General features: G+C 42.4%; 1 protein-coding gene across 1 annotated transcript in view; it reads left to right on the forward strand.

Moving 5' to 3' along the window:
* Positions 1 to 15,092, forward strand: part of LOC308675471 (uncharacterized protein) — a 34,068-nt gene that overhangs the window by 14,376 nt on the left and 4,600 nt on the right. The window contains 4 exon segments of the mRNA XM_081340831.1: positions 8,920 to 9,024; positions 9,953 to 9,988; positions 12,762 to 12,814; positions 14,321 to 14,419. Of these exon segments, the coding sequence (XP_081196957.1) occupies positions 8,920 to 9,024; positions 9,953 to 9,988; positions 12,762 to 12,814; positions 14,321 to 14,419 (293 nt within the window).

Here is a 15,092-nt window from a genome sequence, read left to right on the forward strand (position 1 = left end):
CGAATGAAACTCCTATACAGGTAGTCCTCGACTTACAACAGTTCACCTATTGACCATTCAAAGTTACAACGCCACTGGAAAAAGTGGTTTAGGACCATTTTTTCACACTTACAACCTTTGCAGCATCTCCACGGTCATGTGATCAGAATTCAGACAACTGGTTCATCCCTACGGCGGTCGCAGAGTCCCCGGGTCACGTGATTCCCCTTTTGTGACCTTCTGACAAGCAAAATCAAATGGGGGAAGCCAGATTCACTTAACAATCTAACTTAACAACTGCAGTGTTTCACTTAACAACTGTGGGAAGAAAGGCCACGAAATGGTGCACAACTCAATTAAAAACTGTCTTGCTTACCGACAGAAATTTTGGGCTCAGTTGTGGTCGTAAGTGCGGGACTACCTGCAATTGCAGTACCTTTCTGGAAAATGTATAAATAGAGGAGAATATCTGTAGCTCAGGGTTGAACTGTGGGGTCCTGGGTGCTCTCTGAGCTGGGTGGCTTCCTTGCAGATGTTTCATGACCCAAACTAGGTGGCTTCATCAGTGCTAGCACAAAACATCAATCAAGAATTAGACAAAGAGCATCGAAAACCATCTGTGAGAAACAAGGCTCACACTCAAATTGTTGGAAATAACCAAGTTTTTATTTACAAAGCGTTTGCAAAGGCTGGTGGATCTCAAAGCTGCAAGTAAGAGACCACACTCCAGTAACCGCAGTTTAAATATATTTCCAACGCCTGGCCCAGTCGATACGCCCAGGTCAGTCGCATGCTAACAGTCCGCCTATAATGTGCCATCATACCTAAATGCTTAAAGTTAGTTAAGCCCTTGTAGGTTAAAAGAGACGATGTGTTTTGTATGTTGCAGATTAATAAAGCTGATGTGTTTTTGTACGTTGCAGATTAATAAAGCTGATGTGTTTTTGTACGTTGCAGATTAATAAAGCTGATGTGTTTTGTATGTTGCAGATTAATAAAGCTGATGTGTTTTGTATGTTGCAGATTAATAAAGCTGATGTGTTTTTGTATGTTGCAGATAAAAGCTGATGTGTTTTGTATGTTGCAGATTAATAAAGCTGATGTGTTTTTGTACGTTGCAGATTAATAAAGCTGATGTGTTTTGTAGGTTGCAGATTAATAAAGCTGATGTGTTTTTGTATGTTGCAGATAAAAGCTGATGTGTTTTGTATGTTGCAGATTAATAAAGCTGATGTGTTTTTGTATGTTGCAGATAAAAGCTGATATGTTTTGTATGTTGCAGATTAATAAAGCTGATGTGTTTTTGTATGTTGCAGATTAATAAAGCCAATGTGTTTTGTATGTTGCAGATTAATAAAGCTGATATGTTTTGTATGTTGCAGATTAATAAAGCTGATGTGTTTTGTATGTTGCAGATTAATAAAGCCGATGTGTTTTTGTACGTTGCAGATTAATAAAGCTGATGTGTTTTGTAGGTTGCAGATTAATAAAGCTGATGTGTTTTTGTATGTTGCAGATAAAAGCTGATGTGTTTTGTATGTTGCAGATTAATAAAGCTGATGTGTTTTTGTATGTTGCAGATTAATAAAGCTGATGTGTTTTGTATGTTGCAGATTAATAAAGCTGATGTGTTTTGTATGTTGCAGATTAATAAAGCTGATGTGTTTTTGTATGTTGCAGATAAAAGCTGATGTGTTTTGTATGTTGCAGATTAATAAAGCTGATGTGTTTTTGTATGTTGCAGATTAATAAAGCTGATGTGTTTTTGTATGTTGCAGATTAATAAAGCCAATGTGTTTTGTATGTTGCAGATTAATAAAGCTGATATGTTTTGTATGTTGCAGATTAATAAAGCTGATGTGTTTTGTATGTTGCAGATTAATAAAGCTGATGTGTTTTTGTATGTTGCAGATAAAAACTGATGTGTTTTGTATGTTGCAGATTAATAAAGCTGGTGTTTTTGTATGTTGCAGATAAAAACTGATGTGTTTTGTATGTTGCAGATTAATAAAGCTGGTGTTTTTGTATGTTGCAGATAAAAGCTGATGTGTTTTGTATGTTGCAGATTAATAAAGCTGGTGTTTTTGTATGTTGCAGATAAAAACTGATGTGTTTTGTATGTTGCAGATTAATAAAGCTGATGTGTTTTGTATGTTGCAAATAAAGCTGATGTGCTTTTGTATGTTGCAGATAAAAGCTGATGTGTTTTGTATGTTGCAGATTAATAAAGCTGATGTGTTTTTGTATGTTGCAGATAAAAGCTGATATGTTTTGTATGTTGCAGATTAATAAAGCTGATGTGTTTTGTATGTTGCAGATAAAAGCTGATGTGTTTTGTAAGTTGCAGATTAATAAAGCTGATGTGTTTTTGCATGTTGTACATAAAACAGTGAGTCTGTAAAACAAAACTCCAAAGAACAATAAGAAGTGGATAGCATATTGTTATTGAGATACACTATTTAAGCCAATCATGTCTAGCTTGAGTTTATCTTTATCTTTCAGTTGCACTTTAAGTTTGCCGCTTTATCTTTTCTCTCTACTAACCAGATTCTGGCTCCCATACAACTTGTAGCAACACGTGCACACTCTGCTCAGGACATCCATGAAACTTCCTCTAACCCCCAAGTCTTCCAGGGCAGAGAGTCAGAATGCCTGAAGGAAAAGCAAGACATAAATCTAACAAACTAATAAAAAAAGAAATATTTAGACTTGACTGATCCCGATTAATGCATGAATGAATTTTAGGCTGGATTCACACAGTTCATGAATCCTGGAAGATGGGATAAAAAAAAAACCCTGGGATAACCCAGCCCCCAAAGTGGAACTATTGAAAGTGATACTGCTGGGAGCTACCACCCCATTAATCAGAATAACAGAATAACAGAGTTGGAGGGGACCTCGGAGGTCTTCTAGTCCAACCCCCTGCTCAAGCAGGACATGCCATACCATTCTGGACAAATGGTTGTCCAGTCTCTTCTTGAAAACCTCCAGTGATGGAGCATCCACAACTTCTGGAGGCAGGTAGTTCCACTGGCTAATGGTTCTCACTGTCAGGAAATTTCTTCTTAATTCTAGGTTGGATCTCTGCTTGACCTATTTCTATCCATTGTTTCTCATCCTGCCTTCTGGTGTTTTGGAAAATGAGTTGACGCCCTCTTCTTTGTGGCAGCCCCTCAAAGACTGCTATCCTGTCACCCCTAGTCCTCCTTTTTGCACATTGCCAATCACCTGGATTCCCCCCAGCCTTCCATGCCTAGCATTTCGTCCATTCCCGGATTTTAGCATTTTTGCCTTGCAAGTTTTAATTGCTTTTTGCAAGACCCAAACAAGGCATCATTTCCTTTCTTTTATTACTTTTTCTGTTTGACATTTCCACGTCTCTCCAACCTGGTTTTTTTTTTCCCTGTTCCTACCACAAATACAAGAGTGCCTGTCAAGACTCACATCCTTGTGGGGTAGGGGTATAGTAATTAAAATTTATAACTGAAACTCGTGTATAGGTAATTAATTTATAGGCATTAATTTAATTGAAAGAAATTAATAACTTTTGTCCCAGAGTTTATACTGTACATACACCAAGTGTGCCCAAGGCAAATCTCTCAGATGGGTGTGGTGAGTACACCCTGCCCAACTTGTAGCATTTGAGGGCAGGCGGAAAAATGGGGGAGCACCACATTCCTACAGGGACTCCTGGAGCCTCTTGCCTCCTCAGTCAGTATAACAGAAAGCAGACTTTGAAGGTGCCTTGGAAGTCTTCTAGTCTAACCCCCTACTCAAGCAGGAGTCCATTCCAGATGAAGGCAGTCCTGTTTCTTTTTGAAAGCCTCCAGTGATGGAGCACCCATAACTTCTGGAAGCAAGCCATCCCACTGATTAACTGTCCTCACTGTTAGGAAATTTCTCCTTAATTCCAGGTTTCTTCTCTCCTTGATTAGTTTCCATTCATTGCTTCTTGTCTTACCTTCTGGTGCTTTGGAGAAATACGTTGACACGCTTGTCTTTGTAGGAGCCCCTCAAATATTGGAATACTGCCATCCTCACGTCACCCCAGTCCCTCTTTTCCAAACTCTCTTCCACTTTATCTTCCCCTCCTTTTAGAAAAAGCCACGGAGGTGGGCAGCTCTCCCGTTCCTCGTCTCACCAGTTACCCCCAGCTCAGCTATTCAGAAATCTTTTTCTCACAGAGGTTGAAGGACCACCTACCACTCCATCAATGAGCAGACATGACACTGCCAGAACCTTTGCTGTCCTAGCCCTGCCTGTTCAGGGTTGTCCCAAATGGTGTTATTTATAAAGCTAAGCTTTGGGAAAGGATTGCTGGGTTCCCTCAATGATGGGAAACTGCCAGCCAGGTTGGAAGGAGGAGCCAAGCAAGTGGCAGATGGTTGACCTGCCCCAAGATTGTTGGAATCTTATCTAATCTGTCCCAGCGGAAAGCAAGTAGTCTGGAGCAGATTCTTGTAACATAGGCAATAAACAATAAAGCTACTGATTTTCATTATTGCTTATGCCTGACACCCAGCTAAGTTTCCAACTCCTCCCCCCCCCCCGGCAGGCAGGAATGCATCGCTAAATCACTCACTGTGTCAGGACCCACCCCAATCCACATCTTAGGAAAGAAAGAACTCTTGAACCAGAAATTGTCCAAAAGGAGATTTTACTAAAACATGTTTGGAGATGGAAATACTAGACAGGATCTGAAACTGTGTTACAGTTTGGTACTTTTTAAAGAGTCCCCGGTCGAACCCCCTCCCTTCAAGCCATCTGGTTTGTCCCTGATCTGTCAAGGTAAAAATCACCTTTGTAGAGGGCGAAGGACCGTGCTTCAGAGAATGCATGATGTGCATGCAGGAAGGCAATAAAAACACGACGCATAATCTTACTAAATACCTTTTACTTACAAAAATATAAAAACTAAATATATATTATAAAGAGAGCTAGCTCACTACATCCTAACGTAACAGACAGTAACAGCAAAGTGAATAAAACAATAAAGATAAACACTGGGAACTTTTTCTAGACATGCGCACTAAACAGACTGAAACCATAACATAACTAGTCATATGGGATTCACTATGGTTACCAGATAAGTTATCACAACAGGTGCAGAGAGCAGGGGAAAATGTACAGTTAGAAATGAACTTTCTGACGAACAAAAAAAACCCGTGCAGTGACAATTAAAATTCAGGTGTCAAATCCTTCCATGGGAAAGAGGGAACTCTCATGTCTTTAGACAATTACTCCCTTCCTTTCCAGATTTAAATCAGAGATACAAACCAGATCTCTTCCCCCCCCCCTTCCTTTGTTGTTCTCAGTTCAAAGGTTCTCCCCCTGGTCTTTGAAGACAGCCTCTGGGCAGTCTGAATAAGCATCCTTGCGCCTATTAACCTCTTCTCTTCTCCTCCTTGGAAAAATGTCAGAATCCAGTGGGGTTGTAAGATTTTTAGAACATACATATAGGATTTTATGAATGGGATATAAATGGATTCTGACACACTGTAATATTAAGGGAAATTGGGAAGAAGGCATGTTTTCACAGATGGTTGAAGCTGCCAATTTAGCCTTCTGCTGCAGCTCTCTCTGGGCTTTGTGCAAGCATTTTGTATTTGTGAGCTCAAATATCAATTTCTTTTGGAGGCTGGACTAGAAGTCCTCTAAGGTCCCCCCAACCAAATTATTCTATGTTCTATAGACACTTTTAGCTTTCTGGAGTAGTCCTCTTCTTTTTTTATTATTATATTTTATTGATTTTTTACAATAACAATCCCTAGTGCTTAGCAAACAGTGTGTTGTCTGGGCTCATATATTTAAAAACAATCAATAATAATTAATTTCTATAATTAATATATTAGTCAATGATATATTTCCTTGATCTTCTCTTCTTCCAGTAGTATTCTCCTTTTGTCTGCATTAAACAAATATAATTCTTAATACTTTCAATATACAGTATACAAGATTGAGTAGAAACATTTTTCTAGTATTTATACTACTAACAATAACATCAACATATAACAACTTTTTTAATCAGCTCATATTTCAATTGTATTTATACATCATCTTATTAAGTCATTATGTGTCCTGTTTTCAAGATTCTTATTTAAGCTTAATTTCCCCACTGTATTCAAATCACTCTTATCATTCAGAATTTTCTCAAAATTAATTACCTAATATGCAGACTTTTCACTCACCTACACCAGAGGTCTTCAAACTTGGCCCTTTTATGGCTTGTGGACTTCAACTCCCAGAATTCCTCAGCCACGCTCGCTGGCTGAGGAATTCTGGGAGTTGAAGTCCACAAGTCATAAAAGGGCCTAGTTTGAAGACCCCTGACATACACCATCCCAATATTTTTACATTTCATATATTCTAATCAGCTGATTAGGCAGCTCCTTTGAAAATTTATATTAAAACTGAGGTGCCTGTGGTGCTCTTTTGGGGCATGGATGTAGGATTATTTCAGAGGAGTGTTAAATATTATCCAAAAGCAGCCTTAATAACTTCTGACAGGGCTGGGAAAATTATATAGGTAGTCCCACAAGTTATGAATGTAGTGGAATTTGTCCATTATGGTCATAAGTCATGGTGTAAAGCAGGTCATCATATGAGTGGGGCCGATTTTACGACCTTTTTTGCAGCAGTGAATGCCACAGTTCACATTTTTTCTGAAAACCAGAAGTAAAGACCAGTTTTCGGCAAAAATGTTGTAAATTGTGTAAATCACTCCAAATAGCCATAAATATGGGCTTCCTCAAAGGAATCCTGACACTTCCATAAGTCCCTGTCCAGGGTACTGAGGCAACTGCCTAAAACAGGGTTTTTCAACCTTCACAACTTTTAAGATCTGTGGACTTCAATTCCCAGAATTCTCCAGCCCGCCAGCTAGTCTAAGTGGACTTCAGCTCCCAGAATTCCTCAGCCTAAGTGCAGAATCACCAAACACAATTACTGTTTTCATAGGCCAGTTAACCAAATGTAAACAAAGTGGTTAAAACTGCAGGCCCGTTGTGGTTTTGAGGTGATCCAACAGTATTATTGGGCTCTCAATTATGTATTGTTCTGAGGAGGCTGAAAAAGCTTGAAATGAATTGCATGATGGGAGTTTTAATGATTGATAGTGCTTGTCTACAAATGCATGGTATAAGCGGAGATGATTTGGCAGTTTTTAGTGGCAGGATGAGGTTTGTTGTTACGCTGAGAAACTATTATGTTGTGACATGTTACGTTGAGAAATAATTTATATTTTGACTTCCTGATGAGATATTCATACAATATATCTAGTGATGGGCTTTGCAAATTACATTTATGTATTATTTATTAAATGCATATGCAGCCCATCGTGCCAAGAGGCAACTCTAGGCAACTAGCAATCAAGTAAATGGTTGAAATCATATGAAACTATTACTGTTAGCAAGTTATATCATGAAATCTAATTCTTGGCTTAGGATAGGCTTTCAGATCTCAAATCTTCTTTTGTTAAAGTTACACACTCCTCTCTTACAATTCATGTCTTCCATTTGCCAGTAGTTCTATTTAGTTCTATCCAGTCAGTCTGGTTTAGCTAGTCAGACTAGAAACCAGGACATCTCGAGTTCTAGTTCCACCCTGGCATGAAAGCCGGCTGGGTGACTTTGGGCAATCACCAGGAGACTGAGAGTTCTAGTCCCTCCGTGGCAAGAAAGCTAGTTGAGTGACTGGGCCAATCACCAGGAAATTGAGAGTTCTAGTTCTGCCTTAGGCATGAAAGCCAGCTGGGTGACTTTGGGCAATCACCAGGAGACTGAGAGTTCTAGTCCCACCGTGGCAAGAAAGCTAGTTGAGTGACTGGGCCAATCACCAGGAAATTGAGAGTTCTAGTTCTGCCTTAGGCATGAAAGCCAGCTGGGTGGCTTTCAGCCAGCCCATCTCTCTGAGCCCAACCCCACCTCAAAGGGTGGCAGTTGTGGGGGAAAATAGGAGGAGTAGGGCGCGTTGGATATGTTCACCACCTTGAGTTATGAGGCAGATTAACAAAATCTCAAATAAATAAATAAATTGCTGAAACTTCTGCAGAACTCTTGTGTTGTGGCAGAGCACAAGAAAAAGGGAAATTACATTATCTGGAAGCTGTAAATAAAAGGCTGAAAGATATTTAACCGCTGCCTGGAGTTTCTCAATGGCTCAAGGTTTTCTCAACATCTATCGAATAGAAAGCAGATTTTCTGGGCAGAAACACCTGTTACTGGAAAAGATACTTTTAAAGGGGTTTTTTCAGCGATAGGGACAATATTCTTGCATCAACTACATTGGAAAGTTAGTAAAAGTTCTATAGTTACGTTTCTTCAGCTCATAATCCACATGTGGAGGTATAGGATCTTCTTCCATGGGCAGAGGGTTGGACTAGAAGACCTCTAAGTTCCCTTCCAAGCCTATTATTCTACGTTCTATGAGAGGAGAGCATGATCCTGACCAGGAAGGAAGGGAGAGGTAAGGCTGCGTTATTCTGGTGAGTTTTGTAGATGATATCTTTCTGCTGTTGCCAGCTCAGCTCTGTCAGTTGCAGGGAATTGCAGCACAGTTGCAGCACAGGGGGAGGCTCAGCTAATCTCAATGTACACATGTTGTACTTTGACAATAAAGGTTTATTTATTTATTTATTTATAAAAAGAATTGTGGGTAAAGAAAAATTACCTCGTGCACAGAGACCTCATTTAGCAACCACAATTGGAACTGGCAACTTGGTTGTTAAAACAAAGCAGTTTCTAAATGAAACCACATAACTGTGCTGATGATCTGATCTCAGTTTTTCTTCACTTTACAAACCTGTGAAGGTCATCAAAGAGAGGACTGGTTATTTTTTTCATCACTGTCATAACTGCAAATGGTCGCTAAATGAAAACTACCTGTATAGGGAAGAGACCTCTGCAGGATTTCTCATGTTTCAACCTCTGCTCTTTTTTGCAGAAAAGGGGCAGCATGCAAGCAGTGCATGGATCGTGGGCGTGTTTGCAGCTGTTTTCTTCATTCTGCTTGTCATAGTTGTTGCCGTTTGTGTGCGGAAGAAGAAAGGTACAAGATTTTTCTCAGCTGTGTGCACCCTTTGCAAAGCATCCCTTCCACTGACTGAGTTCCCCACTCCTGTTCTCTTTCCTTCTCCCTCCATCCAAAAAGAGAAAAAAGCTTAACCAGAACGGCCCCCGTGCGTCTGTGGGCCACCAGGTGGGCACACCCCCCTCCCCATGCCAGGGGACCTTTTACTCCACCGTGGATGTTCCAGGAGTAGGAGGGCCCGACCATTTTAATCTGGGCTTTTCCTTGCATCCTTCTGGCCTCCCAGCCATCCCTTTCTGAGGCTGGTCTTGGAAAGAGAGCTCATCCAACACACAATGAAAACAGCAGGACTTGGACCCCATGGCTGTGTCCACCATCTTGACTTTTTTGACTCCTTATAGTGCTATAAAGAAAGTTATGGGCAAAGAGAATCTCCCAGGAGGTCTCAGGTGTATGGGGCACTCACGGCTTCCCTGGGGGACAAAGAGAAAGGGTCCCAGGAGGGCCATCTTATCTCCCAGCTTCACAGGACAACTTCTGCATCTGGTGGGAGATATCAGCAACCTTGTCTCTCTCTACCTGGCCAAGAGAAATTTCCTCAGACTCCTCTGGTCCACCACCATCATTTGGGCAGCTGCCAACTGGTGGGATGGGCAGGGTGCCATTTTTGGTTTCTACAGAACCTGCTTCCCAGCAGACGCTCCATTTCAAAGTGGTAAGAAGGTTCTGGTAGGAGAAACCCCCCACCCCCAGCAAGGACCGAAGACCCCAAATCTTTGCTGGAAAATCTACCTTAGACTCTGCCCCCTCTCCGCCCACCAACACTTTTCATAGGCTTCACCCAGATTAGCCACAACATATTTCCAAGCTTTACACCAAACATAGTAATTGTAGCTCACAAGCCACCCACTTCCTGTGCCTCATGTGGTTTCTTTTCCTTCCACAGCGACCAAGAGGAGTCAACGTTTTACAACGCACCCAGGTAACAAGGCCCCCTCCCAAGAGACAGCAAACATCTGCCACGTAAGACAGGGAGGTTTGCACACGCACACGCACCCACACCCACACAGAAAGACAATTTAAAAAGGGGGGGGAATGGAACCACCCTAGCAAAGGGCAAGAGAATGGATTTGAACAACCTCCAAGGAGATGTCCAGGAGATCAGTTGCTGGAACGATACACGCATTGCTAAATTTCAGGGGCTCCCCAGCTTTTGGAGGCTGGTGCACATTAATGATGTTAGGAGGGTGCTCAGAGGGGGCTGGCAGCATTGATCAAGTGAGCAAGTGAGACCCCAGAAAGAGTGCGGAGAAGAGCAACAGAGATCGTTAGGGGACTGGAGGCTAAAACACATGAAGAACGGTTGCAGGAATTGGGTAGGTCCAGTCTGATGAAAAGGGACGTGGTGGCTCAGTGGGTTAGGACGCTGAGCTTGTCGATCAGAAGGTCGGCAGTTTGGCGGGTCAAATCCCGAGTGCCGCGTAACAGAGTGAGCGCCTGTTACTCGTCCCAGCTTCTGCCAACCTAGCAGTTCGAAAGCACGTAAAAATGCAAGTAGAAAAATAGGGACCACTCCGGTGGGAAGGTAACAGCGTTCCGTGCGCCTTTGGCGTCTAGTCATGCCGGCCACATGACCACGGAGACGTCCTCGGACAAGTGCTGGCTCTTCGGCTTTGAAACGGAGATGAGCACCGGCCCCTAGAGTCGGAAACGACTAGCACGCATGTGCGGGGGAACCTTTACCTTTACCTTTACTAGTCTGATGAAAAGGACGAGGGGTGACATGATAGCAGTCTTCCAATATTTGGGGGGCCCTCACAGAGAATAATTGTCACTAAGGTCAAAGTTTTAATCACAGGCTGTTGGGTTTTTTTTCTCCCAATTATTTGGCAGGTGATGCTACAGGCTCCTGAATGGGACAAGAGAGACTTCCTTCATACCCCTCCTCCTTCCTCCCTTCCTGTTTTCTCCAGGACTGGAGAGAGGGGACAAGTATCTGGTGACCCCAGAGCAAATAACAACAACAAGATCTACTCAAACTAATAATTGCTTTTGCTCTGCTCCTTTCAAGCAGAGCTTGGATCATTCAGTAGAAATTTATTCCCACTAATCACATAGTTCTTCCTTCCTTCCTTCCTTCCTTCCTTCCTTCCTTCCTTCCTTCCTTCCTTCCTTCCTTCCTTCCTTCCTTCCTTCCCTCCCTCCCTCCCTCCCTCCTTCCTTCCTTTTCTCTTTTTTCCTTCCTTCTTTTTCTCTTTTGCTTTCCTTCCTTCCTCTTCTTTCCCTCCCACCCTCTCCCTTTCTTTTCTCTTTTGATTTCCTTTCTCCTTCTCCCTCTTTCTCTTTCTGAAGTAAAGAGGAGAATAGGTGAACTACCACGAAAGGGGGAAAAAACTAAGAAGACAAAGGGATGTGAAGTGGGGCGGCCAACAGAATTAAAACGTCTGGATGGGTTTTATGTATGTGTGTCTTAGTGTGTTGTTTGATTAGCTTATAATGCTGCATGCTGTACAATCATCTGGTTTGACGCAACGGCCGAGACAAATGTTCAGAACCTGGCTTGTTGTGACTTGTGGTCCGTGTTGTGAGGGCCTGCCAGAGGCCCTCTCTCCCTTCTCTTCTGAGGTTCTCCTCAGACGTTCTCTCACACCGTCCTTGGATGCTTCCCTAGAAAGTTGGCATATATTTTGCTTTTGAGAGTTGAAAACACGAATTCAGAGGGCAGATAGGCACACACAACTTCCTCTCCAGAAGCACAACCCACAAGCACAACCTGGCTGGTGAAGGGTGGCCATTGGGAAGGAGAAGGAAAACATCCTGCCATCAGAAAAGACGTGGAAATTAACTTGGAGCAGACAGAGGCGTGACGGAACGGAGGAGAAAATGGCCTCCTAAGAAAACACATTTACTGTTGAAAAGATAGGAGAAAAAAAATGGTGGTGTTTTTTTTTGGGGGGGTGGGGGTGGGGTTGGTTGCAAAAATTTCCGCTTGACCAGAAAGCTACCGCTACATTTATAGTTGGAACATGCTACATATGTAAATTTCGTTTCTCTTGTTCCTAAACAAGAAATACCAATGGATTTAAAATAAGAAAAAAAATCTCTTGTTTTTTTTTAAGAATGCTGACCTGTTTCAGACTTTGAGAAAGGTCTGTGTGTGTCCAGGGAAATGTTTCATTTTATTTCCAATCCAAGGAATCAGACAGGATTTGCAATGTATGGATTGTTTTGTTTGGCTGTGTTGTTTTACACAAAGTGTGGATTGTTCTTTGTTACTAAATGAAGTATTTTTACTTTTGTTGTAAGCGTCTTCTGTGGAGGGGAGGGCTTGCTTTGTTTGTGCTAACACGAAATAAAACATCTATTTGATTCAACTTGCATGACTAACTGACTGACTTGTGGCCCACTTAATGAGGTTTGCACACAATCATAAATGCTTATTAAATGCACCTTCTTCTGCTTCTGTTTTGATGTTTAAACTGAGCCCTTTAATTAAATTAATTGCCTGCTTCACTGAATATCAACACAATAATTAATGTCGGCTCTATTCAGCATCGTTTGGGAGACACCCTTTAGCAACAGAGAAATAAAAGGCAAGGCCAGAGGGAAGGAAAGGAAATTCTATTTTGACTGCTTAATTTTATTTCTTTATCTTACCCTGAAAAGGATTGGGAGTTGTCAGCCCAAACAGTCACAATCAGCCCTTGAGTTCCACCAGGGCCCACCTGGATAACAGTCACAATTTTTCTTTGCAGAGATTGAAAACCCACCTAGGAGTGATTCCACCTTAATAGGAGACCAGCCCAAGGTAAGTTCATAAGAACGTGAAACATAGAATCATAAGGCTGGAAGGGACCTTGGAGGTCTTCTAGTCCAACCCCCTGGCCAAGGTCCTCAACAAAGGTCTTCCAAAGCTCCTTGAATGGACCAGGGTGATCTACCAGTCCATGGGTCTCCAAACTTGGCAACTTTTAAGACTTGTGGACTTAAATTCTGGGAGTTGCCCAGAATTCCCCAGCCAGCCTTGCTAGCCAACTCTAGCACTAACATTAATCCTTGCTGGCTGGGGAATTCTGGGAGATGAAGTCCACAAGTCTTAAAGTTCCAGAATTTGGAGACCCCTGCGCTAGTCCATTGAGGTTCAAGTCACCCCCTTGAATTCACCTCCAGATCTTTGCTCAGCTACTATGGGCCAATTTTGACTCCTGCTCTGGTTCTTCTTGAAGTACCACCAACTCAACCCCACGTCCTCCATAAGGGGAAGGAGGACCCTTGAGATGAAATCTGAAAAGGCTAACAGGTTTTCAAAACCAAGTCTTTCTTAAGCCAGGTGATCTAACTTCCAGGATTCTCAACCACGGTTTTGTGTGTGGGGAATTCTGGAAACTGAAATCCACACTTCCAAAAGGTGTCCATATGTGGGGAAGGATGTTCTTCTCAACAGAATAAAATGGAGTTGTATGTTATGGGCTGTCCAGATTTCTCTTTCTTTTCTGGATTTGAGGTCTTCTCAAATGAGGGTTTTACGCGAGGCTCCTTTAAAGAGCTCAAGGCCAGAAAGGGGGAGGGGGGGAATCAGATTTGGTGACGGGCACCCACTTGCTACGCACTGGAATGTTGTGGGTGTTCCTTGAGGTGCTGCGGCTTTAAAGTTGTATTTTTTTTCCTTCTTTTGTAAGTTTGAGTTGTGTTCAATTTTGTGACGCATACCCTACAGTAAATTTTTTTAAAGGGAAAAGAAATAAGTGATAACTTTCAGGCAATCAGATAGGAAATGACACTTCTCCTTCTTTAAGAGGAAAAAAAACGTGTTCGCTTTAGATCTTACGGCAAGTGTATAATTAAAAATAAATCTCACTAAAATTACTCATAGGTTCTTCAATTTAAATTTTCCAGAGGGACACTTCAGGGCCAATGAACTTTGAAGGGAAACTGCTTGTTGGTCCAGCACTGAAATGTTATCACTGCTGCCCAATCCTTGGTGGCCATTCTGCCATAAAAGAGGCCTTTGGGAACGACCCTGTAGCCAGCCAAAGGGGTTAGAGGCTGTGTGTGACTTTGAAAAACAAAGGAAAGACTAAAGCCGAGCAAAAAATAAAATAAAAATAAGTAGAGCAGAAAGTGAAAGTGAAATAAAGGTAAAGAGTATAGGAAAACGTAGAGTGAACGTGAAAATAAAGCCCCCCCCGCCCCCGCCCCCGAAACCAGAGTCAGAAGAAGCAGGAACCCCTTTTCAGTTCAGAATTGCTGTAAACATGGCGGGTGACAGTAAATACAGTATTTCACTTTTTCTCTCCTTATTTTTAACTCCTAGGAAAGCAGAAGAAAGACAAATCAGCCCGCTAGAAGAACACAAAAGACCAACCAGGAGATGCCCCACACCATTTATACAGCTGTGCAGCATCCCAAGCAGGTAGGAAATATTTATTGATTATTTATTAATGAAAATTATATAGCTGCCCAATCCACGCTTAACGACTCCACAATGTTACAAATCACAACATACAAACACATAAAACCCACACTCTACCATCCCACCTCGGCGGCAGCAGCAACAGATCAGTCACTTGATCAGCTCCGTCTCCATTCGGGGTCCCCAAGAGATCACCAACCCCACCATATTTTGAGACCCTTTCTGAAAAAGCAACGGGATGGGGGGCAACTGTAGCTATAGGAGAATGATGTTCCATAGACAAGGGCCAACACTGAGAAGGCTCTTTTTGGTGGTGGCTCAGTGGGTTAGGACACTGAGCTTGTCGATCAGAAGGTCGGCAGTTTGGCGGGTCGAATCCCGAGTGCCGCGTAGGAGAGTGAGTGCCTGTTACTCGTCCCAGCTTCTGCCAACCTAGCAGTTCGAAAGCACGTAAAAACGCAAGTAGAAAAATAGGGACCACTCCGGTGGGAAGGTAACAGCGTTCCGTGCGCCTTTGGCGTCTACTCATGCCGGCCACATGACCACGGAGACGTCCTCGGACAAGCGCTGGCTCTTCGGCTTTGAAACGGAGATGAGCACCGGCCCCTAGAGTCGGAAACGACTAGCACGCATGTGCGGGGGAACCTTTACCTTTCCCTTTACCAGATATACC

The sequence above is a fragment of the Vipera berus genome (assembly GCF_964194415.1).
Source record: "Vipera berus genome assembly, chromosome: 16".
NCBI classification, from domain to species: domain Eukaryota; kingdom Metazoa; phylum Chordata; class Lepidosauria; order Squamata; family Viperidae; genus Vipera; species Vipera berus.